This window comes from Archocentrus centrarchus, chromosome 9 (assembly GCF_007364275.1).
Source record: "Archocentrus centrarchus isolate MPI-CPG fArcCen1 chromosome 9, fArcCen1, whole genome shotgun sequence".
In the NCBI taxonomy this organism is placed as follows: Eukaryota; Metazoa; Chordata; class Actinopteri; order Cichliformes; family Cichlidae; genus Archocentrus; species Archocentrus centrarchus.
Genome location: NC_044354.1, coordinates 8,269,481 through 8,293,556, shown reverse-complemented (window position 1 = coordinate 8,293,556; position 24,076 = coordinate 8,269,481). Strand labels below are relative to the sequence as shown.

The 24,076-nt window shown below is 40.3% G+C and overlaps 4 protein-coding genes across 8 annotated transcripts; 2 read left to right on the top strand and 2 right to left on the bottom strand.

Moving 5' to 3' along the window:
- Positions 1 to 86: 86 nt before the first annotated feature.
- smyd1b (SET and MYND domain containing 1b) lies at positions 87 to 7,819 on the top strand. 3 transcript variants are annotated; one of them, XM_030738043.1, is made up of 12 exons: positions 87 to 165; positions 265 to 316; positions 421 to 586; positions 1,480 to 1,656; positions 2,003 to 2,216; positions 3,694 to 3,824; positions 4,019 to 4,057; positions 4,896 to 5,091; positions 5,933 to 6,025; positions 6,158 to 6,321; positions 6,457 to 6,625; positions 7,547 to 7,711. In XM_030738043.1, the coding sequence occupies exons 3-12, from the start codon at positions 465 to 467 to the stop codon at positions 7,709 to 7,711; spliced, it is 1,470 nt and encodes a 489-aa protein (XP_030593903.1). In that variant the 5' UTR covers positions 87 to 165; positions 265 to 316; positions 421 to 464. The 3 variants fall into 3 exon arrangements, with proteins under 3 accessions (XP_030593903.1, XP_030593904.1, XP_030593905.1); XM_030738044.1 differs by lacking the exons at positions 87 to 165; positions 265 to 316 and having other exon boundaries at positions 373 to 586; positions 7,547 to 7,819; XM_030738045.1 differs by lacking the exons at positions 87 to 165; positions 265 to 316; positions 4,019 to 4,057 and having other exon boundaries at positions 373 to 586.
- A 525-nt stretch (positions 7,820 to 8,344) lies between these two features.
- On the bottom strand, positions 8,345 to 9,187 carry LOC115786231 (fatty acid-binding protein, liver-type). Its single transcript, XM_030738289.1, has 4 exons — positions 9,027 to 9,187; positions 8,758 to 8,930; positions 8,526 to 8,618; positions 8,345 to 8,432 (listed from the first exon to the last, which is right to left on the bottom strand). The coding sequence occupies exons 1-4, from the start codon at positions 9,091 to 9,093 to the stop codon at positions 8,382 to 8,384; spliced, it is 384 nt and encodes a 127-aa protein (XP_030594149.1). The 5' UTR covers positions 9,094 to 9,187; the 3' UTR covers positions 8,345 to 8,381.
- A 1,164-nt stretch (positions 9,188 to 10,351) lies between these two features.
- LOC115785804 (isotocin-neurophysin IT 1) lies at positions 10,352 to 12,212 on the bottom strand. Of its 2 annotated transcripts, none has more exons than XM_030737673.1 (4): positions 11,998 to 12,212; positions 11,777 to 11,901; positions 11,389 to 11,593; positions 10,352 to 10,639 (listed from the first exon to the last, which is right to left on the bottom strand). In XM_030737673.1, the coding sequence occupies exons 2-4, from the start codon at positions 11,894 to 11,896 to the stop codon at positions 10,494 to 10,496; spliced, it is 471 nt and encodes a 156-aa protein (XP_030593533.1). In that variant the 5' UTR covers positions 11,897 to 11,901; positions 11,998 to 12,212; the 3' UTR covers positions 10,352 to 10,493. The 2 variants fall into 2 exon arrangements, with proteins under 2 accessions (XP_030593533.1, XP_030593532.1); XM_030737672.1 differs by having other exon boundaries at positions 11,777 to 11,898.
- Positions 12,213 to 13,714: 1,502 nt separating this feature from the next.
- On the top strand, positions 13,715 to 22,561 carry znf366 (zinc finger protein 366). Of its 2 annotated transcripts, none has more exons than XM_030737864.1 (7): positions 13,715 to 13,813; positions 16,798 to 17,829; positions 18,198 to 18,365; positions 18,751 to 18,901; positions 19,222 to 19,413; positions 21,557 to 21,731; positions 21,821 to 22,561. In XM_030737864.1, exons 1-7 carry the CDS (start codon positions 13,740 to 13,742, stop codon positions 22,417 to 22,419), a joined length of 2,391 nt encoding a protein of 796 aa, XP_030593724.1. In that variant the 5' UTR covers positions 13,715 to 13,739; the 3' UTR covers positions 22,420 to 22,561. The 2 variants fall into 2 exon arrangements, with proteins under 2 accessions (XP_030593724.1, XP_030593725.1); XM_030737865.1 differs by having other exon boundaries at positions 13,781 to 13,902.
- Positions 22,562 to 24,076: the final 1,515 nt, after the last annotated feature.

The following is a 24,076-nucleotide window of genomic DNA, read 5'->3' as shown; positions in this document are numbered from 1 at the left end:
GTTCAACGTCACAACTGACTCCTGACAGACAGCCCCAACTGAAGGACAAAAATAACTCTCAGGGAGAGGGCACCTACCAACATTCACGCTCAGGGGCAGGGAGATTTCTGCCAGTGTAAAGCAAAAATGCGACGACAAATTTAAAAAGCTGAAAAGATCTGATGGGTGAGAAACAGCTTCAACTGTGTTACTTTCACACAAAACTAGTTGGTTTTATTGACACGTCTGACCACTGAAGCCATTTCTTTTCTCAATGGACTCAAGATACAAAATACCAACCAACCCATCTTCTGCAATTGTTGGTACAGTTCAAGAGGTGCGTGGCTATTTTAGTACCTTGGGTGAAGAATGTACAGTTGTCACTGAAGAACACAGACACAGATCGGAGTTCCTCAACTAACTCTTCTCTCTTCCACTCAGACCACCATCCACTTACCGGAGTCTCAGAAACCGGCGTACCCACCATGGAAAACGTGGCAATATTTGACTCACCTGGGAAGGGGAGGGGATTAAAGGTGACAAAGGAGTTTTGGGCGGGAGATGTAATTTTTTCTGAGGCCAGTATTGCAGCTGTTGTATTTGACAGGTAAGTTGAGGATGTAAGTTGTGGATGTGGATGGTCATTGATGGGGGGATGTGTTCAAATGTAGTCATATGATATTTGAACAGTTGAACAATGTATTTTCTGTCCTTTTGTTACTCTATAATTGCAATTTAACCACAGTGTCTTATATTTTGTATATTTTGGAAGGCCATGCAGTTTGATTTTACTTAGTTTGATGGTATGAATGCAGTATTCTTACAGTATGCTGCTTTGCCTCTTGTGGGCACTCAACCTCAGCAACCAAACTCTAATAACATTAACTATTTGGATCTGAAGCAAAGCCACCTTTGCACAAGATTCATTTCCAGGCTTTTTTTTTTTTTTTTGCCTTTATTGGACAGTGCAGCAATGAAGAGTAGAAGAGTAGACAGGAAGGAGGGGTGAGGGAGCAGGGGAGGACACACAGCAAAGGGCCGCAGATTGGACTCAAACTCGAGCCACTGTATTTCAGCTGAAGGGCATATGGGTTCCTGCTCATCCACTGAGCCAAACCAGTGCCAGAGTGGAAGATACTTTTTATATACTGTTTCTAACACAAGGCCAAACTTCACTACCTTAATATCACACCTCTATCTCTGAAGTACATCCTAGTTATCCTGGTAATACAGGCAATAATCATGGCTTTGATAGCAGTTATCAATATATGTGTCAAAATAATCTCAGCTCAAAGTCCACTTATGCCAGGTTTGTTTTTTGGAACTATTTCAACTCTCTTGTGAAAGCTGTGAACGCTGATTATTTATTATTGATGCAATGAAATAGTGAACTTTCAAAACAGGTGCAAATGTTAAATCATAACTGAGTGCAGTGTGCCTGTGCTATAGATTTGAGATTACAACACCTCTTCCTGTTCTCTTTCCTCTCTTCTTCTGCAGTCTAGCAGAGCGTATTTGCCACAGCTGTTTCCGAAGACAAGACAAGCTTCAGAGATGTGGGCAGTGTAAATTTGCACATTATTGTGACCGAACTTGCCAGCGTGCAGCCTGGGCAGAGCACAAGCTAGAATGCGGCGCCATCAAAGCTTATGGCAAAGTACCAAATGAGAACATCCGGTAAGTGGAAGGAGAAGGAAATAAGGGCTATAGGGAGTTTTATTTTGCTGTAAAGACAGCAAAAAGACTAGTTAACCTTCAGCTATCCACTATAGGTAATCCATTCCAATAAATCCTAAAAACAAGAGGTTTGTTTGGTGCAGTTTCAGTGGTGATTTGAACATGATTAATAAAGACATCTGCTGTAGATACCAGTCCTTTATTACTTACCATAGGACAGTAGATGTGCTATGTTATTAGGCACTTAAACAAGCATGCTATAAAGCAAGTAATGTCAATACACTTTTAAAATAGTTTAACGATACTGTGCACCTGATTTTACATGTCCTCTTTTTTGCACGCTCAGTCTGGTGGCTCGCATCCTGTGGCGCCTCGACAAGGAGGGGAGCTTGGTATCTGACATGCAGCTGACCACGCTGGACGAGCTGGAGGACCACATTGTCGACATGCCAGAAGACGACTTGAAGGAGCTGAAAGTGGACATTCACAACTTCCTGGACTACTGGCCCCGTAACAGCAAACAGCACACCGTTGACGACATCTCACACATATTTGGAGTGGTACGTCCAAATGTGTAATACATGCATTTGATTTGTTTTGTTGTATTATTTTGGTACTGCGGGAGAAAAACTAAAAGTTGTGCTCCAAAACTTTCATTCATTTAGTAATTCAGGAAAACCTCATTCCTAAATAAGACAGTTTTCCAGAGACAAAATTGATGCGTTGTTGTGGCACTTAATATTTTGAATCACAGCTAAGACAGTCTTAAATATTCAAAGCAATTATATCTATCTGTAGCAGTAGGCCAATACTTTCCCAGTACTTGGTAAATATAATTGATGTTTGAGTTGAGAAGCACTCCCACCTCTCCACTAAAAGCTTCCATCAAACAGCCAGCATTAACTTTAGGATCTTTAGGGTCCTCCAGGAACTGCCAGCGTACACACGAAGCCAGGCATTGTTGTGCACGAGGCGGAACCCAGGACCCACTGCACCAGTATAGGGTCTGACAATGGGTCCAAGGATCTCGATCTCAATATCTAACGGACAGGGTGCCACTGCTTAGCCTGTAGAGGTCTGTGCATCCCTCCATGGATATGCCTCCCCAGTCCATCACTGACCCACAACCAAACCGGTCATGCTGAATAATTTCCAAACCCTTTCACATCTGTCACATGTGCTCAGGGTGAACCTGCTCTCATCTGTGAAAATTCACAGGCTACCAGTGGTGAACCTGCCAATTCTGGTATTTCATGGCAAACATCAATCGAGCTCCACAGTGCCAGGCACAGAGGACCTTTTCCTCTTAGCACAAAGTAGTAGATACCAGCCCTACTGATGGGTTATAAGGACCTTCTACAGCTCTGTCCAGCTCTCATAGTGTAACTGCCTTTCTCACATAATCTCCTCCATGCTCTGAGACTGTGCTGGGAGTCACAGCAAACCTTCTGGTAATGGCACATATTGATGTGCCTTCCTGGAGGAGTTTACCTGTGCAACCTCTGGAGGGTCCAGATATCACCTCATGCTACACCGACTCTAGCCAAATGCAAAACTAGTGAAATAACAGTCAGAAAGGATGAGCAGGGGAAAAATGTCAGTGGCCTCCACCTCTAAGACCATTCCTGTTTTGGGGGTTGTCTTATTGTTGCCCCTCTAGTGCGCTTATTGTTTATTTCATTAACACCAAAGCAACTGAAACTGATTAACAACCCCTTTTGCTACTTAACTGACCAGATCAATATCCCAGAAGTTTAACTGACTGTGATTAAAAAGTGTTCCATTAATTTTTTTGAGCAGTATATATATATATATATATATATATATATTTCTTGCCATTTTGGTTCCACAGCCACTCAGTTTTATCTCATGACCTGCTTCTAAGAAGCCAAAGTTACATAATTTTGAGACCTCAAAGCCGAAAGTCAATCTTAACACAGCTGCAATCATGAAGCGGGAATAAGCCTGAAGGAAATGGGGAGAAATAGAGACAAAATGCATGCATGTTCACATCAGATATTACACTTCTTTTTCCAGATCAACTGTAACGGCTTCAGTGTGAGTGACCAGAGGGGCCTTCAAGCAGTGGGAGTTGGTCTTTTTCCCAACTTGTGCCTGGTGAACCATGATTGCTGGCCTAACTGCACTGTAATCCTCAACCATGGCAAGTAAGTTAAAAAAAAAAAAGGAACTCTTCAGTGACTCTTCATCATTACAAAGAGTTGCAAATTACTCTAAATCGGTCAAAAATTAAAAATGCTTTTTAAAAATACATTTTTGTGCACGTTTATGTGCCGTTACGTGTGAATGCGTGTTTGTGAGGTGTCACTTGGTGTAAAACTGCTTCCTGTTTGTCTTTCAGTCAATCGGCTGTGAATACTATGTTTCATTCTCAACAGAGGTGCGTTGCCTCATCCTAAGACTTTCAAGTTAATTTATTTATTAGAGCACCCTTTAGACTGTGTCATTAAACACTTAAGTCATTACACTTAACGACCCATTGTACATATATTAAGCGAGTAGTGTTCTGTGGTGAGCACTGTATATTTGATGTGACTTGGATTTCACATCGATACATGTTCACATGTGCTACTTGAATGCTCTAACCTTTATTTGTCTCATTAGTGTAACAAAAGGTTGATATGCTTATGTTCACATGTCTTCTCCTGTAAAACCTCTGTCTTGTCCTCACAAAGTTTTATTTGAATGCAGCTGGTGTGTCACTTTGTGTGTCTGTCCATCACACCAACACAGATTGCTGTGTGAGAGTGAATTAGTAGTTTTTCTCTAATTTATTATCTATTAGCTCACTTTTAAACTCCACATAACACCAAACTAAAACATGACAAAAAAACCCTTTACATATGAATACAGTATTTCTGTTAAATTAAGCCATTTGGTGTGTTTTTTTTTTTTTTTCAAATTTAGTTTTGCATGAAATGTAAAGCCACTGAAATTTAAATTAATGCAACAACAAATTAAGGAAACCGATCCAGAAACATGAGAAATATTTTGCAGCTTAAATGCTAAAGTTTTTGTCTTACGTGTGAAATAAACTGACACTAATATCTCACTCAGCTGAAGGATCAGCCCTTCAACTGGACTGAAAGCCACACTGTGGAACGGGAATTCACCATCAGTCACAAACCGTGAATGAAAGACTACACACACAAAAGGAAAATCCTTCTGCATGTGTTTCCACATGTCTGCTTGTGTTTAAGTGTAGTTCTCCTCCTCAGGATTGAGCTGCGTGCTTTGGGTAAGATCGCAGAGGGCGAGGAACTGACAGTCGCCTACGTGGACTACTTGAATTTGTCGGAGGAGCGACAAAGACTGCTGAAAACACAATATTTCTTCGACTGCACATGTGAACACTGCAAGAACCGAATCAAAGACGACATCAAGCTGGGGGGGAGGGAAGTGGAGGGAGTTAAGGTTCGTGTCTGTTTGTCTAAGTTTAATTCTGCAAAGCAAAAGGACCATTCGCCCTTACTGCATTTAGAACTGATAAGAACAGGCGAGACACATGAGAAGCAGCTCCATAGTGACTATTTTAAGCAAAGATAAGTCTCAAGTGGATTCAGCCTTCAAAGTATTCAAACGTGCTTTTGAGAAACAGTCATTAGAGAAAAATACCTGATCTTAAGTTCATTTATTGAATAATTTTAATTATTTTAAATTTGTAACTTAGTGTTTTACCTTACAAAAAGAACAATCTTTTCTGTTTTATCTTTTATTAGAGTTCATATTAAGCTTTCAATGGCAAATATCCATAAGTGGACAACACACAGGTCATATTAGAATTGAGAGACACTGCTGGATATGATCTGAATGTAGCACTCCTGGTGTTACACTAGTATACTCTGCGTGCTTTTGTCAGACTATACACGGGTGTGTCACAAGTTATAAATAACGTGTGTCAGGAGCTATCAGCACAAAAAAATGTTTAAGGAGCTTCTATTTTTAACAGTATGAATCAGAAAAATTGACCAGATCTGTTTTGAAGTGCCAGATTGGCTGCCTAATAATAATATTAAAAAAATTTACATTTTGTTTGTTGTAATCAAAAGTCCTGGACAGTGTCCCATCAGCAGGTCAAAGGTCCTTTTGGGATAAAAATAACCAGACCTTCAACTTTATGAACTCAGACAGTCTAATCTGGATAACACAATCCTCTAAAAAACAAATTTAGTTGTATAAACATTGAGCATATTTTTTGTGCATTTCTTTGTCACTTTTTAATACCTGACTTTTATAAATTTCTCCAACATTTTAGCCTTCAGAGGAACAAGTGAAAGAGGCAACAGATTATTGCTTTCAGATGCTGGAGAAGATGGAAAAGTCTCGGTTAAATGGTGACTACCATGAGGTATTGTATCAAATCACTTACACGAACAAATAAACAGCATTAGGTAACTTAAAAATAGCTGGGTTTTTTTGGTTTGTTTGTTTTTTAAATCTGTACAAGTTTTCTTAATGGGGTTATTTTTCTTCTCCTCAGGTTGTAAAAATCTGCAGGGAGTGCATTGAGACGACAGAGCCAATTCTGGCAGATACTCATATCTACCTTCTGAGGATGTGGAGCACAATGAGTGAGGTGCAAGCTTACCTGCAGTACTTTGATGACGCTGCAGAGTACGCCCGTAAAATGGTGGACGGATACGTGTGAGTGGGAAAATACTGTGCATTTCCATGACCATAATTTAGCACCATGATTTATCTAATGTTGATCAGAAGAGCTATTTGTCAGCATGAAAATGTGAATAACAAAACCCAAATCAAATCTCATCCCTCTGGCAGGAAGCTGTACCACCCGAACAACGCTGCACTTGGTATGGCTGCCATGAGAGCAGGAGTGACCCACTGGCAGGCTGGGCAGATAGAAGTTGGACACGGGATGATCTGCAAGGCCTACGCCATTCTCATGATTACCCATGGTCCAACACATCCCATCACTAAGGACCTTGATGTAATAATTACCTTAAAGTCACTCAAAATAGTGTTAATGTATGATGTAGCTGCAGTCCAAGTGAGCCAATATAACTCATTGTCATGCAAAAAAAATATTACAGTAGCTATAATGAGCAGTTCTTTTATCAGAACAGTGTATTAGATTTAGTGACTTTACTGTTTGGGTCATTCTCATCACTCTGTTATAAATGCCAGCACCAAGCAGCCAACCCGGTATCATGACAAAGCGTGTAATACCTATGAGAGCACGTCTCATAGGTGTGAAATGTACATGCATGCTAAAAATTGCAAAAAGTTGCAGTAACTTGCAGGACCAGCAGGATGCGATATTTAATTTCCAGCGGACAACTCACAAGATTTTCAGCCATTTAAATGATACTACATTACAAATATGGTTTAACAGCAACAAAAGATTATGATACTATAGGTGTATAAAGACTATTTTTACATACATATCTCAGCTTGCTGGCTTGAAATAAAATATCCCACCCTGGTGGTAACGCAAGTTACTGCACCTTCGGTTGCATGTGCGTTTCACGCCTAGGACAGGAAAAACATGACATCCACATTATTTGCTGGAGTGGGTAGGCAGCTCTATTACACGCGTTGCCATGATGCTGGATTGAAGCAGCAGATAGGCAAAGCAAGCCATTAGCTGCATGTATTTTGGCTTATGCTGGCTATTAATTTAATGATGCATTTACTAGCTAAAAAAAAAAGAAAAAAGCCACCAGCTCCTAAACAGAACTGAGGGACTACTGGACTTACTTTTAACATTGAAAATACCACAAAAAAAAGTTACATCAAATTGTGCTTTAAACTGGCTACTTCACAAGCCTTCATTTCTGACTACTGCTTATGTACTCTAACTCCTGGGCGGACAGTGAGTGCTGATGTTTCTGGTCTGATTTCTTCACAGGCAATGCGCATTCAGACAGAGATGGAGCTGAGGATGTTCAAACAGAATGAGTATGTGTATCACAGTATGAGAGAGGCAGCTCTGAAGAACAAACCTATGACCATGATGCATGAGCCCAAGTCTGTGGAGGAGGGAATCAAGAATCTCTTCCACCGGAGGAAGTGATCACGTGACAGCAATCAAGCGAACCACCCTATTGTTTACTGTAAACCTGAGTGTTGATATGAGTCTAGCTTTTTAGCCACATAATCATTTTCTGTATCACTCACAATTTTTCAGGTAAATGTGTCTTTTGATTAAACAGATGTCTCAACCTTGTGTACTTTGCTTTGAAGTTGCAGACTCCAACTACAGGAGTGAATCACAATGTTAGAAGCAGCGTACAGTTTTGCATTACCAAAACCAAAAAAATGCTCCTATAGCCTAAGTGATCTTTAACTGCACAGATAAAGATGTACAATGATGTTTTGATAGCTTTGATTTAAAAAAAAAAAAGTTTAAGGCTGTTGTAGATCCTGGGGTAGTCACTTGATACAAGCTACATACCAAATTTGATATAAGTGCTTAAATTAATTTGCACCTCAGGGGAAGGGAAGTTCGCCCACAACAACTAGACCAGTTCTTGAGCACAATCTTCAGCAAGTTCACTGTACAGTCTTCAGTAATATTACTTTTAGACTGAGATAGTTAGACAGGTGGAAATTAGTGCATTTACCAAACCCCTTCATTAGCTTTGAACTGACTTGATAAAAACCACATTTAAACAATTTTGGAAAAAGAAAGCCATGAGACAGTTGCTTTTTTCCTCCCTCGTTTTATTATCAAGTATAGAAAGTTACATGCGTTTGCTTGTCCTCTTGTATACAATGTTCCCAACAGTCATTGTCTGCAAGGGGAGAAAACCAAAATGCATTAAATACTGTTTAGTAAAACAGTGAGGAAGAGCTTTTAAAAGGTGAAAGAAAACAAAACCACTTACAGTAACTAGCGTGTTCGCATCCAACAGTTCTGTGACTGACTGGATGGACTTCAGGGTGACCTTCAGCTTGTTGCCTTCACGCTGAACTACCCCCTTCAAGATAAACCAAGATTAGGCTCAGTGGTTAGTTCTGACATTTTATGTAGACCAAATGTGTTGCAGGCTTTTTAAATCACTCATTTTCAACACTGGGTTTCCTGTGGATTTGAGTAAGTTTAATATCCTGGCTTACCTTCACTTTTTCTCCAGTGGGTGACAGTAGTTCAGCCTCCTGTCCGATGGTGAAGTTGCTGACGATGACATTTGAGCCGGTTGTAACCGTCACTTTGAAGGTGTCACCGTTCTCCTCGATCTCGGAGATGCTCTTAACATCTTTGCCTTTCTGGATGAGCTCATCAGACAAGCCTAGGGCAGAATGCAAAAGATTTAGAAACCATTAGTTAGATAAATTATTTCAGTTCATTCACTGCAGGAAGCTTGTTAGTTTTGCACTACTCTTACCAATAGCCTTCATAAAAGGCTCAAAGTTCTCCTGAGAATCCAGCTGGTATTTTCCAGCGAAAGACATGGTGGCAGACAGTAAAGGTAGAGCAAGAGGCGAATATCCGCCTCTTTTATATTCTCAAGCTACAGCGGATCAATCTTTAACCTCTGCTGTTTGAAATTAAGGAAACTCCCTACTTCACTACTTCCAGCAGGACTCACAAAAGATGGGCGGGCAGAGAGATAAAAGAGGCCCAGAGTGGCTAGACTAAAGTTAGGTAACACTCACTGAAAAAAGAGAAAATAGGAACAGTAAAAGGGCATTTTGATGTACAGCAACGTGTGGAAGGAGCTTCAAAGTCCTGCACACCAACATTTGATGACAATGCATGCACTGAACCCCAATTCTAACAGGACATTATTTTCATGTGACATGGGGATTTGTTTCCCTCTTTGTTCATTCTCTGCCCTTTTTCTCTTAAAATTCCCTTCAGTCTTTTCTTTGATGCATTATATATTTCAGACCTATAAGTATAATTTAATTAGTATTTTGCAAAATTATAAATTACAAAGGTACTTTTTTGGGGGGGTGGTTAACACAGATATCTGCCCCTTTTTTTAGCCTGTGAAACCTTTCTTGGAGCTTGCCGATTCCACTGTGTGAAGTATAATCTACATTTGATTACAAAGGTACTTTAGACAGGTGAAGTCACTTTTCATGATAAGCTTCATGGAAGAAATAGAGTTTTCACAGAGGAGACCAAGATATGACAAAAATAATAAACTGCAATGCAATGTCAAAAATGTATCATGAGTAAAGGGTTATCTCATGCAAAGTCTTTAATAGGCTGTTTATTTATTTACCGATTTATTTACTGGCATACCTCCAGAGGCAAACAAAGAACCTAAGTGGATTGATTGCAAAGTTAACAACAAAATAAAAAGATCAAAGGTGGCTAACCTGGGAGATAATAGTCCCAGCAGTGTTGCAACAGTGATATTGTGTCACCAGAAGTGCCAAAGAAACACATCGTCATGTAAGGAACATTTGAATTTGCAGAGAGATCCATTTGAGGATTATCTGAAACATACGGATGTTTGTGGGCTTTGCACATTTGTTGATAGTGGAATATAGCCCAACAGAGCGGCCTGATAAGGTTCATGGTGTCTTAAGAGGAAAGTATTTAGAAGTATTTTGAAATATTGCAGTTTTACATATAGGTTTTAATGAGGGCAAAGAAAAGATAGCGTTTTATACTCTCTTAAAACTTTATTTCAGCATGCAGATAACTGAATGACCACAGCCAGTATTCATTCCTAAATTCATACATAAAAATAGCCTATATTGACAAAGGCACTCTACAGAAGTACTTCAGGCAAAAGAGCAAAATCGGCGTCATGACACATAGAAACAAATGAACTACAAGTCCCATTTCATCCCTACGGCTTGAGAGCTTGCGGTGAGACCTCGACGTCAAGAGCAGCTCATTGGTGGACTCGATGAGGAGAAGTGTGGCCAGCCAAATGCAGGAGCCTGAGGATGATGTCACCGGGGTCGCTGCCATCGAACTGGCTGGTTTGTTCATCTCCTTCCTCCTCGATAAGGCAGGATTGATCTGTGGTGCAGCTCTCTGTGGCAGGGTTAAGAACAAAACAGGAGGCGCTATTACCAAAAATGGTCGTCTTTTATCGCAGCTTTACACGTTACGATATGTTATCTGGCTTTGTGACCTGGGGCCATGGACCCTTACAAAGCAACAGGGTAAATTAGGTCATCGTGATCGAAGTCGTATAACTCAAAGCAAAGGTGGATTTTGTTTCTTCTTTAATTGGATTGTTATTAAAACATGCATAGCTCTACTAGGAATAAAACTTCTAATTCTGACATTATTCATAAAATAACAATAAATTAAATTATTAGAAATTAAGGGAGTTTGGATGACAATTGACATGCTTACATTAGAGAAGCAGTGACTTGTGAAGGTTTAGCTACACTGAATCTTGGACACTGGAAAATTTCATGAATCAATCAAGTAATTGTACTTGAGTATTTCAATGTTGTGGTATTTTATACTTCTACTTCACTACATTTCAAAGGGAAATTTTTGTACTTTTTTACTCCACATTATTCACTGTAGATACTGTACCTTTATCAAGCCATATCCAATAAGCATATAAAATAGGATGTGTTTTACACAGAATACTTATCAAACCACCCAGTTGTAAATTACAATCAGCTTGACTTTGGTGTGTTGCATGCACAACACTTTTTTCCTCCTAAGCAAGTATTCTACCAATGGTAGTGGTATTAATTTTACTTCAGTTAAGGGTTGAAATACTCCTTCTAACACTGCTTATATTAACATCACGATTTCCTGACCTGCATCACAGCAGAGCCCTGAGGCAGCGCACCGTCCTCCCTCAGATCCACAGGGTCTCCCTCCTGCCTGGCAGGGGGTGAGCAGGTAGTTCTCCTCCACACAGTGAGCCGTTTCTGGGGAGCCGAGCAGGCAGCCGAGACCCTCCCCACAGCAGATACTTGGGCCGAAGCAACGGCCCCTGTCTCCAGGGCCGCATGACATGCACTAGACGTAGAAACAAGTTGAATTGTCATGTCTAGCACTTTCTGAGATTACTACTAAATCTCTGTTTAGGCTTTTCATTATCTGACTCAATGAATGAGGAGGAACATCTGCCACTTTGCTAATACTCTTGTATGAATTTGCAGCTTCAAAAGCCAAAGTTAAAGACTGAGTGACTGAGCTCACCTTGCGCAATGGTGCATCCATTATGGACCTCTTTCCTCCAATAGGGCAGTTGGAGATGTAACATGCTGAACATACAGAGAGGAGAAAAAGCAGGCACACAGACACAGCAGCTCCGGTCATTTCTGCTGAGAGTGGAGAAGAAAAACAGGGGGAAAAAACAGACTTGGTAAGAGTGACTATGAAATCTAAGCTTGACAGAGAGCAAGTGCAAGCGTACATACTTGTTCGCTCAAGTTCCTCTTCAGGTTGCTCTTAGGTGATTGTTGAGTTCTCTGTCTCACATGGTGCTGCTGGCATGTCTTATATACTTCCAAAGCGTCCTTTGCGAGTGACACAGAAACTTAAAAGCCACTTAGAAATCCTTAATGAGCCCTTTTCAGTCACCTCTGCAGATGAAGCTGACCACTGTGTAGGCCAGGTCAAAGGGTCTGGTAATTGTGTGGCCTGGTTTGCTTCTTGCTATTGGAGATCATTAGTTAAGAGCTCCTGCTGCATGACCGCGCATTTCAGAGATGTTACGAAAGTCAAGAGGGTCAAGAAGAGCATGCAGCAATGAAATTATTCAAAGCATGAGTGAATACGAGGGTAGCAGCACTTTGATTAAAGAAAAAAAAAAGGATGAAAAAAAGTACATTTTAAGGATTCAACTTTTTATTATGTGTCTGCTCCTGTCAGGACAGGAGAGAGTGAAAAAGCTGGTTTTGGAGGTCAACAGAAAAAGTCTGGCCTGCTGAGCCGCCATGTTGGCTCAGTAAGCCATGTTTCTTCAGAATGGGTGTTTGTAAACAAACACAATGGCAAAACAAGTTACCCACACACCTGCAAATTTCTCTTTCTATTAATAAAGTCCTTAATTCCTCAGAGGAATTGATGCACACATTGTCCAGGTCTGAGGTTAATTGGTCCCATGAGCTAATTAACACAGATAATGATTGGCCACATCTCATAAAAGACAGTTTCACTGTTTCAATGATATGAGCTCAATTACTTCAGCGGCCTCGTGATTTACTAACTGCCACCTCATCTCAGTTAAAGAGCTGATAACGTTGTCACTGTTCAAAAACTTCTGCGGCAAAAGTAAAGCGTGGGATGATAGCTCATTCAGATTTCACAACCAGAGCGAGGCCGTAACACATAGCTGCAGACACTTTATGATGACAAACAGGACAATAAAATGGCATTGTCATGCAGACAGTGGGCCACTCTTGCCTCCTAGTGGCTGCGCTGTCACATGTCGTCTATTTATTCATTTTTCTTTGCTGCTGTTTTCATCTGCCCTGTGTTTGCGGGAAATGGTAAAAAAATATTGGGAATACTGATTAACGTGATCATGCAGTTCATTACAAGAGCACCACAGTCAGAGCAAGAAAAAAATTTAAAAGTAAAAAGAAAGTCATTTAAAGGTAAAAAGAAATAAAGGAAAGGAAGTAAAGCACATTATGTCTCACATGTTTTGTGTTTTTCGCATGATATATTGTACAATGCAATGTGTAGTAATCAGCCCCTCTGTGATGAACAACATGATCAAAACAACTAAGAACTTTAAACAGTTTTTAAGTATCTCATGAGCTCAAGAAATTTTCTATTTTATGTGAAAAAAATGAAGACTTATTAATTTATAAATATGAAGTTAGGATTAGGATGCATCTCTTTGAGCTGGATTAACAGATAGCGCCGAGATCTTCCACCGTAACATGTCACTTTGCAGCTGTTAAACCTTCAAATTTTGTTGTTTTCAAGTGAAACATCAGCACTTGCTTCCCCACATTCCTCCAAAGGCTATGCAAATCCCTATTTCATAGAGAAATAGAGATGTCTATCTAGTGTTTCCTTATTTTTCTGCAGGAAGGCACTAGGCTTGTTGACTTCCTCTCCCCTCCCTTCCTTCCTTCTCTCCGAAGGTACTCATCTGAAAAATGAGAACAAAGTGATTGTTCCTGTTCTCTTTCTTAAGTCAGTTCAAATGCTATCCGTGGACGGGCGGCTCATTGTCAGGAGAGTTGCAGTGCGAGCAGGAGGGAGAGAAGAGAGGCACAGGTACAACAGCAGCAACTGCAGCAGCACTTCAGCCACAGCATCACAGAAAAAAAAACACACACACACACACAGACTGCTACACTCAGCTGGTAAGTTGCACACGCAGACATATGCTGCAACCTTACATAGCTCACACTTACATGGCACTGACTGGCACATGAGGAGGGGCTTCAGGTTTAATGGATTGTTTGGAATGCATGGTGTGGCAAGAACAGGCTGGGGTCTCTGCGCAGAGCAACTTAACTGAGAGCAGTGAGGAGGACAAAAGAGCAGGATAATGTCCAGGAGAGATTCTGAAACTGGCTGAAAAGGAAAGACCAACAACTTCAGCATGCATATAGGGCTCTTTGAAAATCTTGGAAAGAGGAAGAAAAATATTCTTCTTGCATTTGGCGTCATGTTTTTACTTCCTATAGATTGCTCTTTATGAATTTCTATCCAAATATTCACGATTGAAATGCATGTACTGGTATATAGATATGTGTAATTTTAATGTTCTTGCAAAAACAAAATGTGATTGATTGAAGTGAATTTATATGTAAAAGTTTCATTGGCTTTCATTTCATCTTCACATTAACTTTTCCACATAATTTAGAGAGGATTCAGTCATATGTTGTCAGCATGCATGCAAATCTGGATGCAAATGTTGAAATAGCTGGGTGACTAATCTCTCAGTTGAGCTCAAACCTGCTGTTCTAATAATTAATTGATCAGTTAAGACATTAGTCAAGCAAATATGGCAAGATATGCTGGAATTGCAACCACAAAGTTATGAGCATTTGCTTCTTTTCTTGAACTTATATCACTGCATTTTTCAGTTTTTGCCAGAAACACAGAAACTTTACAATGTCTCTTTTAATTTCTGAAAACTGTAGCAGGTATGTTTTCTTAAAAACAAATTTCTGACATTTTTTGGCAAAACAAATAAATAATAATTTAAAAATAAAATACCCTACATAGTGCCCCTCATGAAAACAATCTTAAATTAAAACTCTTGTATTTGGAACTGTTTATACTAAAAAGCCAACAGGGATGTAATCTGTAACAGACACAAAGTGGACATTGTTGTCATGCTGTCGTGTATTGGTACAGGTCTCAGCTGTTTCTCACTGATGAGCCCTACTAACAGGAATAGAATTGATGTGCACAACATTACTATTTTGAATATTATGCAGAAGTAAGATAGTTCCCCTCCAACTATCTTGATCTTTTCATCCATGATCACCATCTACTCTGTATCACACAGATGCAAACTGCAGTTTTGTGGTGATCGGTTAATTCATTGATCTCTGACTGATCACATCCATGGAGGAGAAAAGAAGAAGTTCTTCCTGGCTATCAGTGCAAAAAAAAAAAAAAAAGACAAAGAAAGATGAACAGTGCAGAGAAAAAGAGATGGAGAAGCGAAAAGGGTTCAGGAGGTAAAGGCGAACTTCTCATAGATAACTTCCTAATTTCAGATGAGGAGGAGATCTGTGAGAAAGGAAGAAGTGAAAAGTTTCAGGTTGAACACTGAAAGGTGTGGGTGTCAACGCCACACCGTACGTTCATGTGTCCGCTTACATTCCTTCCGCAGGAATCTTCAGCGAAGTGGTTTCATGTCATAAATAGAAACAGGACGCAGTTTCATTGCATGCACTTTGGTCAATTTTTTCTCCAAATGATACGACTGGAGGTATAACTGAGCAGTGGTGGAAAGTAAGCTCATTCAAGAACTGAACATGAAAGCAAATTTGAGGTATTTAGAGTCTATTCCTCTGCTTTACTTCCTTTCATTGATAAATGTTTTATGTCTGTAGATTTTATTCCGCAGGTAAAGTTACCTGTCATTTTTCAAATTAAAATGTAAAATGCGTGCCTATGATGGAAAGTCAACAATGCACCTCAAAAATCCCACTTCCTGTTTGAGATTTATGAGGTGCAGCCAGAATCTCTTAGGACAACAAGTGCTTGTTTTACTTAACATCTTTCCTCATCCTTATGATGTTTTCCATCAAGGTCAAAGCAAGGTGATAAGTTGGATGTATTTTTTTGTCAAGCTAGATTTATTTATTCATCTATTTATTTTGGCTTGTGACATCTTACAAAATATCCAGCATCTGATGAATACTTGCTAACATGAGAAACATTTAAAGCAAGCGGAGAGCGGTGACAATTCTTATATTTTATCATTTTCCTTCATAACTCACAGACTACTTGAAATGCACTAGTCATCTTTTGAGAAAAAGATCATGCATTATGTATATGCACTAATACCTCAATTGCTATCTTTTCACTAATAAGCACAATATTTATCTTAATGCAAAAAGTCAGAGTGTTACAGTTGCAACTGTAATGTTGAGAACCCCTTATATTCAAAGTAATCACTGAACTCTGGCTGTATCTAATAATGTAACTTTAGCCTATATACTTTCAAATTGGTTTAGATTTTGGGGTATCATAGGCTGTGCCTTCAAAGGAAAAATACATTTTAATTTTTCCAGAAGGTCTGGCAATCATTCTAGTGGTGACTAGATACACTGATGAGCCGATGAGAGTTGACAGTTTCTAATCTAACACTAATTTATCCAACACATATTAACAGATATTAAGATATTACCAGCTGACTTTGTAGAGCTTAACAAAATAACACAATAAGATCATGTGAAGAACATATTTATATAAAAGTACCACAATTTCATTTTTAGAAACAAAAAGACAAAAAAAAGAAAAGATCTTTGAGATTATTTGAGCTATTTTACATTTTTAAATTGCTAAATTATACTTAATCATTGAGGGTGTGTCATTATGATGAAACTTACCGTCTGCATAATGAAGTGGGATTTGAAGTTTTGTAAACTCACAAGACCTGTTAACAGACTTACTGTATTTCTATAGCATACACCACGTTTAAAATCAGTTTCCCTTCTAGTAAAAAAATCCAAATAAATACTTCTTCCCTTGCTGTAATTGAAGACATGTAACCACTTTTCCTTTTCATGCAGAAACAAGATGGAAAAGGATAGAGTAAACCTCTCACCACAAAGAAGTCCTCCCCTCAGAGATGAGCTAAGACAATCATCTCATCGCAGTTTCTACCTAAGCCCATCTTCACTCTTTCTTCAGCCCCCAAAGTTTTCTCCTTCCAGATATCCCAGCATATCACCCACCAGAGATGTCTACGGCGCTTTTAGCCCACCTGCTTTCTTTCCTATGCTTGGCTCCAGTTACACCCTCAGAGAGGGATCCCAAAAACGGAAAAGGACTCCCTCAAAAATGGATGCTCATGAGGGAGGTGAATCCCCTGAGAAGGACACTGAAGAGGCAGAAGAAAGCAGCAGTAAGAAGACAGTGAACCTCTCACACATTCCCTTCTCTCTCCTACCTCGCCCTTTTCCCTCCCCATCTCCCAAACCCATCCCTGGCATGATCGAGCTCAACAGCCTGCAGCTTCAGCACAGATCACCAGATGTGAATTTACCTGTGCAGGTGAAACAGGAGCCGCTCAGTCCTTCCCCCATCTGGCCTCCTTCTCCTCTCCTTCTTCACCCTCCCTACTTCCCACCTCTCCACCACAGCCTTCTCCCATACCCCTTCTTTGTGCCTGGGCCTATCATGCACCACCCCCCTGGTGCCTTCTACCCCAGAGAGGACCTCCGCTCTGGTCATGGTACCCGTGATGGAGCTCCTCGAAGTAGTATGAGCAGCGCTGAGAAGCTTGGTCTCAATGTTCATGTAGATGACAGCTACTATGTGGACGTTGGTGGGGATCAGAAGAGATGGCAGTGTCGAATGTGTGAGAAGTCCTACACATCCAAGTATAACCTGGTCACACACATCCTGGGTCACAATGGCATCAAGCCACATGGATGTCACCTGTGCGGGAAGCTGTTTAAGCAGCTGAGCCACCTGCACACACACCTGCTCACACACCAGGGCATGAGGCCCCACAAGTGCCAGGTGTGTCACAAGGCTTTTACCCAGACCAGCCACCTGAAGAGACATATGATGCAGCACAGTGACGTGAAGCCATACAGGTAAATAATTTGTACGTGTAGTATGTAAAAGACTGATGTAGCCACTGTCTTGGTGTTTTGAAGCTGGATGTGAGGAGTAAGAGGTGAAACCAAAGGGCACTGAAGGTGTCAATCCCAAGCTAGGAGGTTTGTAAGCACAGCAGTAGAATTGTTTTCGCATAGACTTCCATACAACTGAACTTTTTTCAGCCTGAAGAGTAGCCTCCTTTTGGCCATTGCAAATAATACAGGTTTATAATCTTCTTTTGCATCGGCTTCACTTTTTAGCCCTGCTTTTCAGCCATGTCAATATTTAGCACACAGTCTCTGTAAAATTTATCCTGTTTAATGCCCAGTTTTCCTTCTCAACCCTTTTTCTGCACCTCCAGCTGCAGCGTGTGCGGTCGAGGTTTTGCTTATCCCAGTGAGCTACGAGCCCACGAGCTGAAGCATGAAAAAGGTCAAGAGAATGTATGTGTAGAGTGTGGGCTAGATTTCCCCACACTGGCCCAGCTGAAAAGGCACCTGACCGTCCACCGGGGTCCCACCTTGTACAGGTGAGCTCATTCTTTTCCTTCTCTTTGAGCCAATAGGAGTAAATCTTCAGTTGTTTGTAGCAGAAGTTCGTATTCTTGTTATTGTTGCAAAGAAAGCAGCTTGTTAGCTGGGCATAGCAACATGAATGAAGGTCTTCCAGTGAGAACTCTAAGCTCCCTCAGCCAGCACATCCAAATGTATTTATTTTTACTTTTATTTATTTGTTTTTCATAAGATGTTGTTACTTAGTCAACACGAACAGATTTATTTATTTATTGTTTCACCAGGCTAACCTGTTGCTGGCAGTGGCCTCAAATTTCATGCATCAGTTGTTGCATCACAACATGAAAGTGCACATGCATATTTTAGCTGTGTGAATACAAATGTTGTCTGTTGTATGTGCAGGTGCACAGAGTGCCAGAAGACTTTCCAGTATCCCAGTCAGCTTCAGAACCACATGATGAAACACAAAGACATCAGACCATACATCTGCAGTGAGTGTGGGATGGAGTTCATCCAGTCACACCACCTGAAACAGCACACGCTCACTCATAAAGTAGGTGTATAACTAAAGAATGATCGAAAATTGGGTTTTTTTTGTTATGGCATCCAGCAGAATCATCACTTTTGTTGTCACATAAAGACATTTTAGATAGTGAAAATGGTCACAAAGCAGTTATTCCTTAAATTCTGTATGAAGCTTCAATTGCATCAAGTGTAGATACTCTATATGTTTTGTAAATAACTTTAAATGCATTTCCACAAATTTTTGCCTGGCTTACTTGTTATCAGGGGACGATTTTTTCTCTCTAAAACAAACCAGAAGAATGACTTGTCTTTCTCACAACACCACTTCCACATTCTCTCATTCTTCAGGGGGTGAAGGAGCATAAGTGTCGCATCTGTGGTCGTGAGTTCACCCTGCTGGCAAACATGAAGCGTCACGTCCTCATCCACACCAACATTCGGGCCTACCAGTGCCACATGTGCTTCAAGAGTTTCGTCCAGAAGCAGACTCTCAAGGCTCACATGATCGTCCATTCGGACATCAAGCCCTATAAATGCAAGGTTGGTTGAGTCTGGCATGTGGCTCTTCAGTACCACACATTTCCCAAAGCTTCACATGTTCAAATGACGAAGCACTTTAGTGGCCTCAGTAAGTATGATTCATGTCTGTGTGGTCAGGTGATCTCATTATAGAGTGACAAAGTCTGTGGGGGAAGCAGATTTCGAATATAACTTTGTACTGACTGTTTGCGCCTTTTAATAGGGATCTGAATTGTTCCCTGGCCAGTCAAAACCTGCCTAAGACTCAGAGTTGGTAGCTTAGCTATGGAGGGCGTTATGGCACATTTTGTGTGTGTGTATATTTGTGCATGGAGTTGGTTTGACAGGAATTGGGTATGAATAAATTACTTCATTTATGAAAATTAAAGGAAAACATCTGTGACACTATCAAAATGTATCCACTATGACTTATAAAGTTCAGTATTTACCAAATGGCGTTGAAAACTAATCCTTTCTAGTGTTAAAGGGCTTGATGTGGAACATTTTGTTCACTTTGGGCAGAGCCAGGAAAGCTATTTCTACTCTTCTTGCTAAGTTAAGGTAACCAGCTGAAGACTCTCATTAGACACGTGTGTGTGTGTGTGTGTGTGTGTGTGTGTGTGTGTGTGTGTGTGTGTGTGTGTGTGTGTGTGTGTGTGTGTGTGTGTCACAAACTTTTATTCTATTGTTAAACTGAACTACATCATGAACTGTGGCACTCATCAAAGATGGGCCTTAAAAAAACATAAAAGATAGTCACAAAATAGAAAAATTACAAGCTTTACATATTTAATATGAATATATATATTTTTACTCAGCGCTTAGGAAAGAATGCAGACAGACTGAGCAGCAAAGGGCACTAACTGTAGTACAACATAATACAATAAGATGAGAAGCAGCAGATCATTCATAGCTACATGACTCATTTTATTCCTTTAATATTCAATTCTTTTACTATAAAGCGTTTGAGTAAAGGCATTAAAAAATACAAGCGCTTCTCTTTTTGGAAGCTAAACAAACCAAGTCTTTACAATCACAACCGGGAACCAGACCTGTAATATTTAGTGGCAGCTGTTCTTAAAGAATTTGTCTGTTTTGACCTTGGTTTTTTTGGTACAACTCGAGGACTGAGACGATGACCAGATAGCAGAGAGGCTTATGGGAGTGGGAGCCTCCTTGTCCATAGGAAGGATATCGCCGCACAAACTGCCTCTCTAACAATGGCCCACCGGCCTCCCCGGAGAACAAGCCCCGCAAATAGATTTCATCTCGCTTTCTCTGCTGGTGGAGGCAGCTTCCTGTTTTCTCACGGTCCTCTTGGACAGTTTACAGTCCCTCTCTCCTCCTGAAGGAAAGGACCACCCTAATAAAAAAGAATGCAGAGGAAGGACAGCGCAGGAGTTGCCCTTCCCTATTCTCCTTCTGCCCCTGTCTCAGTGTTGCTTCCTCTCTCTCTCACTCTGTCTTTTTCTTTCTGTTTTTCTTGTGTGTGTGTGTGTTCTTGCGTGCATGTGTGGGGGAAGATAGAGAGGAAAAGAGGAAAATAAGCACAGAAGGAGGGAGAACGAATGTGTGTGTATATATGCGTGTCTGAAAGAATTCACATTCATTCATGATTACATGTAGTTCTGCAACTCGGCATGTGAGGAGATTAGTCATCTAACAAAGGAGATCTGGCAGAGACAGAAAAATAATAGGTGATTAGGGTTTGCCTATTATTTTTGGATCTGAATGGGGTGTTTACTACAGCCACTGCTGGAAAGCTTGAGTATTACCTATAATACTCAGTTCTTATAAATGTAATTTTCACTGCATTTCAGAGGAATATGCTTTGTTTTTAAACACTTAAATCCATTTATCTGACAGCTACACCTACTATGAATTAGCAGCTTCAAATATTAGGTATATAAGGTATTAATAAGTGCCTTTTGGTACATCTACTTTTTCACTTTTCAAGATAGAAAATGGGTGGTTGGATGGGTTTGTAACACAGCATTCACTTATTTGTTTAATCATTAGAAATAAGGAGTTCAAATGTATTTAGCTGAGAAATCTTGCAGAGGATTCAAGATGCATAGCATATGCATCACCATTAATAGTGTGTAAAATAAAACCTGACTTTCCAGTGAGATTATATCTGCACATTCTCCCTCTTGTCTTTCAGCTTTGTGGGAAAGAATTCAACAGGATGCACAACCTAATGGGTCACATGCATCTCCACTCAGACAGCAAACCCTTCAAATGCCTGTACTGCCAGAGCAAGTTCACACTGAAGGGGAACCTCACCAGACACATGAAGGTCAAACATGGCATCATGGACAGAGGCCTGGATGAAAGATGTAAGAGTGCACACGCTGCTGATGCTATACACTGTGCATGTGTTTCAGTGAAGTTTATTTCATGTAACAAGTTTTCCGTATGATTTCAGTGTTTAGGCAAAGAGGGCGTTTCTGTCTGACCAGTCCCATGGATCTCCTCACCCACTTCAGCCAAGAGGAGCCGTTTGACCTTTCCCAGAAGCCCCCGGGTCTGCCCAGCCTACGTCTCTCCCAGTCTGATGGTGAGAGCGTCCCCGGAAGCTCCTGTCAGGAGGAGGATGAGGAAAGTTTGTACAGAAGGAGCCAGTACAGCCCTGAAGTAGACCAGCATGAGCCAGCAGGTGATCAGTACATCTCTGAGCTGGAAGAGCGAGGGCAGGGATCTCCTGATGAACCGAGGCAAGGCGAGAGACAGAAACAACAGAAGTACCAGCAAAGTTTAGAGGATGAGATGTTCAAGAGGGAGTCAGTAGCTGAAGGTCAATCTAAAGAGCCCAGAGGTAACAAAGTGCAGCTTTTGCAGTCTGAGACATCCTGTGAGTCAGATGCAGAAGTAGGTGAGCAGGTGTGCTGCCAAAAAAGAGTCCACAGACGGTCGTATGAATATGACTCAGAAGAAGATCATCAGCAAGAGCCAGATGAACCAGAGCAAAACAAAGAAAAGTTGGATGGCTTTTATGAGGCCATCGATGCAGCAGAGACAAACTAGAAAGAGTGGGTTGCTCGCACAGAATTAACAGGTCACAAGGTGAAGAAGGCAGACAAGAAGAAAAATGAGTCAAAAACTCAGAAGAAGATGAAACTTGTAGCAGTTGTTTAATGTTTAAAATGCAGAAGTTGTTTAGGGGATCAGGGGGAAAGCGGGAAAATGCGTATGCCTTTAAACATATGTGATTATGGAGGATAGTGTACAGTAGCACAAAAAAAAAAGAAAGAAAAATGAACCTGTGTGTATTACCAGAAAAATAAATACAAGCTGTGAAAAATACTGCATGTACAAAACATCATAAATGACTGTATCAGTAATAGTGACTGACAGAAGCTTTGTGTGTATGGCTGGAAATGTATGATGTAAATAAAATTCAAACAAATATTTAATGTTTTAGTTTTTTACGAATCATTTTGAAATGTTCACTTAAATATGGAGCTTTCCTTTGATTCTGAATCACTCTGATCTGCGATATTAAAATTTAAAAGGTGTTACTGGTCACACCAATGTGCATGCTTTAATCAGTTTGTTTGTTGGCTTGTTTGTAGGATATTAAACTAAAAATCATCAAACATTTGGAGGAGAAAAAAGTTTTTGACAGACACATTTTTAAAAGCTTAAATGTTTTTATCCAAAGTGTGTTTTTTTTTTCTTTTTTTTTTTACTTTCTATGTTTAGATTTGTTCCTTTTTTTTGGAGAGATTTCTGTGTTTTATTGCAATGTTGGTGATCTAAATCTGATTCTTATGAATAAATACTGAAATAAAAGCTTGAATGCACAAACCTGCACAAACCTGCACCCTTTCTTACTAAATGCCTCACAAAACATCACTGCGAATGTTTTTAAAGGATATAATCCCAGATGCTAAATTTCGATTCTCTCCTTCTCACACACCGAGCGAGAAATGATTGCTGTGAGTTTCAGAAAGCTTGCCTCTCTCCTCCTGCTTCTCTTTCAAAGCAGAGGAAGAGGAAGAGAAAACACCTCTCCCCTTCTCTCTTTTAGGTTGTGATCAAACAGCAGTGACGGACACAGTGGGTGTCCCAGACAAAGGCTTCATGTGTCTGTATGAGTCAGAATAAAGCATTGTTTCTCCTCATTGCAGAAGTCTCACTGAAAATAGAAATACTACATGAAAGAATGCTTGAAAATCTGTGTTTTTATAACAATGTTAAATAAGCTGCACACATATCACACAGCGCATTGTGCAGGATAACTCACACTTAATACTACTGGATTACAAACCAACTAGCAAAAGGTGACTTCAAAAATGATTTACAGTGTTTCAATGCACACTCTGCCCTGTGGGCTACACTTCATATAATCATGCCAGTTCAGGTAAACAGTCATTTCTTGTCAGATAAAATGCAGAACAGCAGCTTCTCCATTTCGACCAGCGACGACCACCGTGTCCAAAAGAGCGAAACTGCGAACAGTTTGAGGAAGTTCTCACATCCTCCTCTTCTTTCCTTTCCTCACCTACATGTTTCAATCCCAACCACTGGCTTGAAAAGCAACCACAGAGAGCTGGCCATGTCACCATCTCCTATCCACAGTCAGCTCCTCTTAATCGAATCTCCTCTTAAATAGCATGTTTAACTCTGTGAAAGATCGTGAAAGCGTCCATCACTCTGGCGTCTTTTTTAATGAACTGAA

Bases quoted from the DNA above. Each gene is read 5' to 3' on its own strand.
- smyd1b (XM_030738044.1), top strand. From the start codon at position 465: ATGGAAAACGTGGCAATATTTGACTCACCTGGGAAGGGGAGGGGATTA. The intron at 4,058-4,895 runs GTGCGTTGCCTC...TCTCCTCCTCAG, and splicing joins ATGTTTCATTCTCAACAGAG to GATTGAGCTGCGTGCTTTGG. The intron at 5,092-5,932 runs GTTCGTGTCTGT...CCAACATTTTAG, and splicing joins GGGAAGTGGAGGGAGTTAAG to CCTTCAGAGGAACAAGTGAA.
- LOC115786231 (XM_030738289.1), bottom strand. From the start codon at position 9,093: ATGTCTTTCGCTGGAAAATACCAGCTGGATTCTCAGGAGAACTTTGAG. The intron at 8,931-9,026 runs GTAAGAGTAGTG...ATTCTGCCCTAG, and splicing joins GCCTTTTATGAAGGCTATTG to GCTTGTCTGATGAGCTCATC. The intron at 8,619-8,757 runs GTAAGCCAGGAT...TTTATCTTGAAG, and splicing joins CCACTGGAGAAAAAGTGAAG to GGGGTAGTTCAGCGTGAAGG.
- LOC115785804 (XM_030737673.1), bottom strand. From the start codon at position 11,896: ATGACCGGAGCTGCTGTGTCTGTGTGCCTGCTTTTTCTCCTCTCTGTA. The intron at 11,594-11,776 runs GTGAGCTCAGTC...TTCTACGTCTAG, and splicing joins TGGATGCACCATTGCGCAAG to TGCATGTCATGCGGCCCTGG. The intron at 10,640-11,388 runs GTCAGGAAATCG...ACCCTGCCACAG, and splicing joins AGGGCTCTGCTGTGATGCAG to AGAGCTGCACCACAGATCAA.
- znf366 (XM_030737864.1), top strand. From the start codon at position 13,740: ATGCTATCCGTGGACGGGCGGCTCATTGTCAGGAGAGTTGCAGTGCGA. The intron at 13,814-16,797 runs GTACAACAGCAG...CTTTTCATGCAG, and splicing joins GGGAGAGAAGAGAGGCACAG to AAACAAGATGGAAAAGGATA. The intron at 18,366-18,750 runs GTGAGCTCATTC...TTGTATGTGCAG, and splicing joins CGGGGTCCCACCTTGTACAG to GTGCACAGAGTGCCAGAAGA.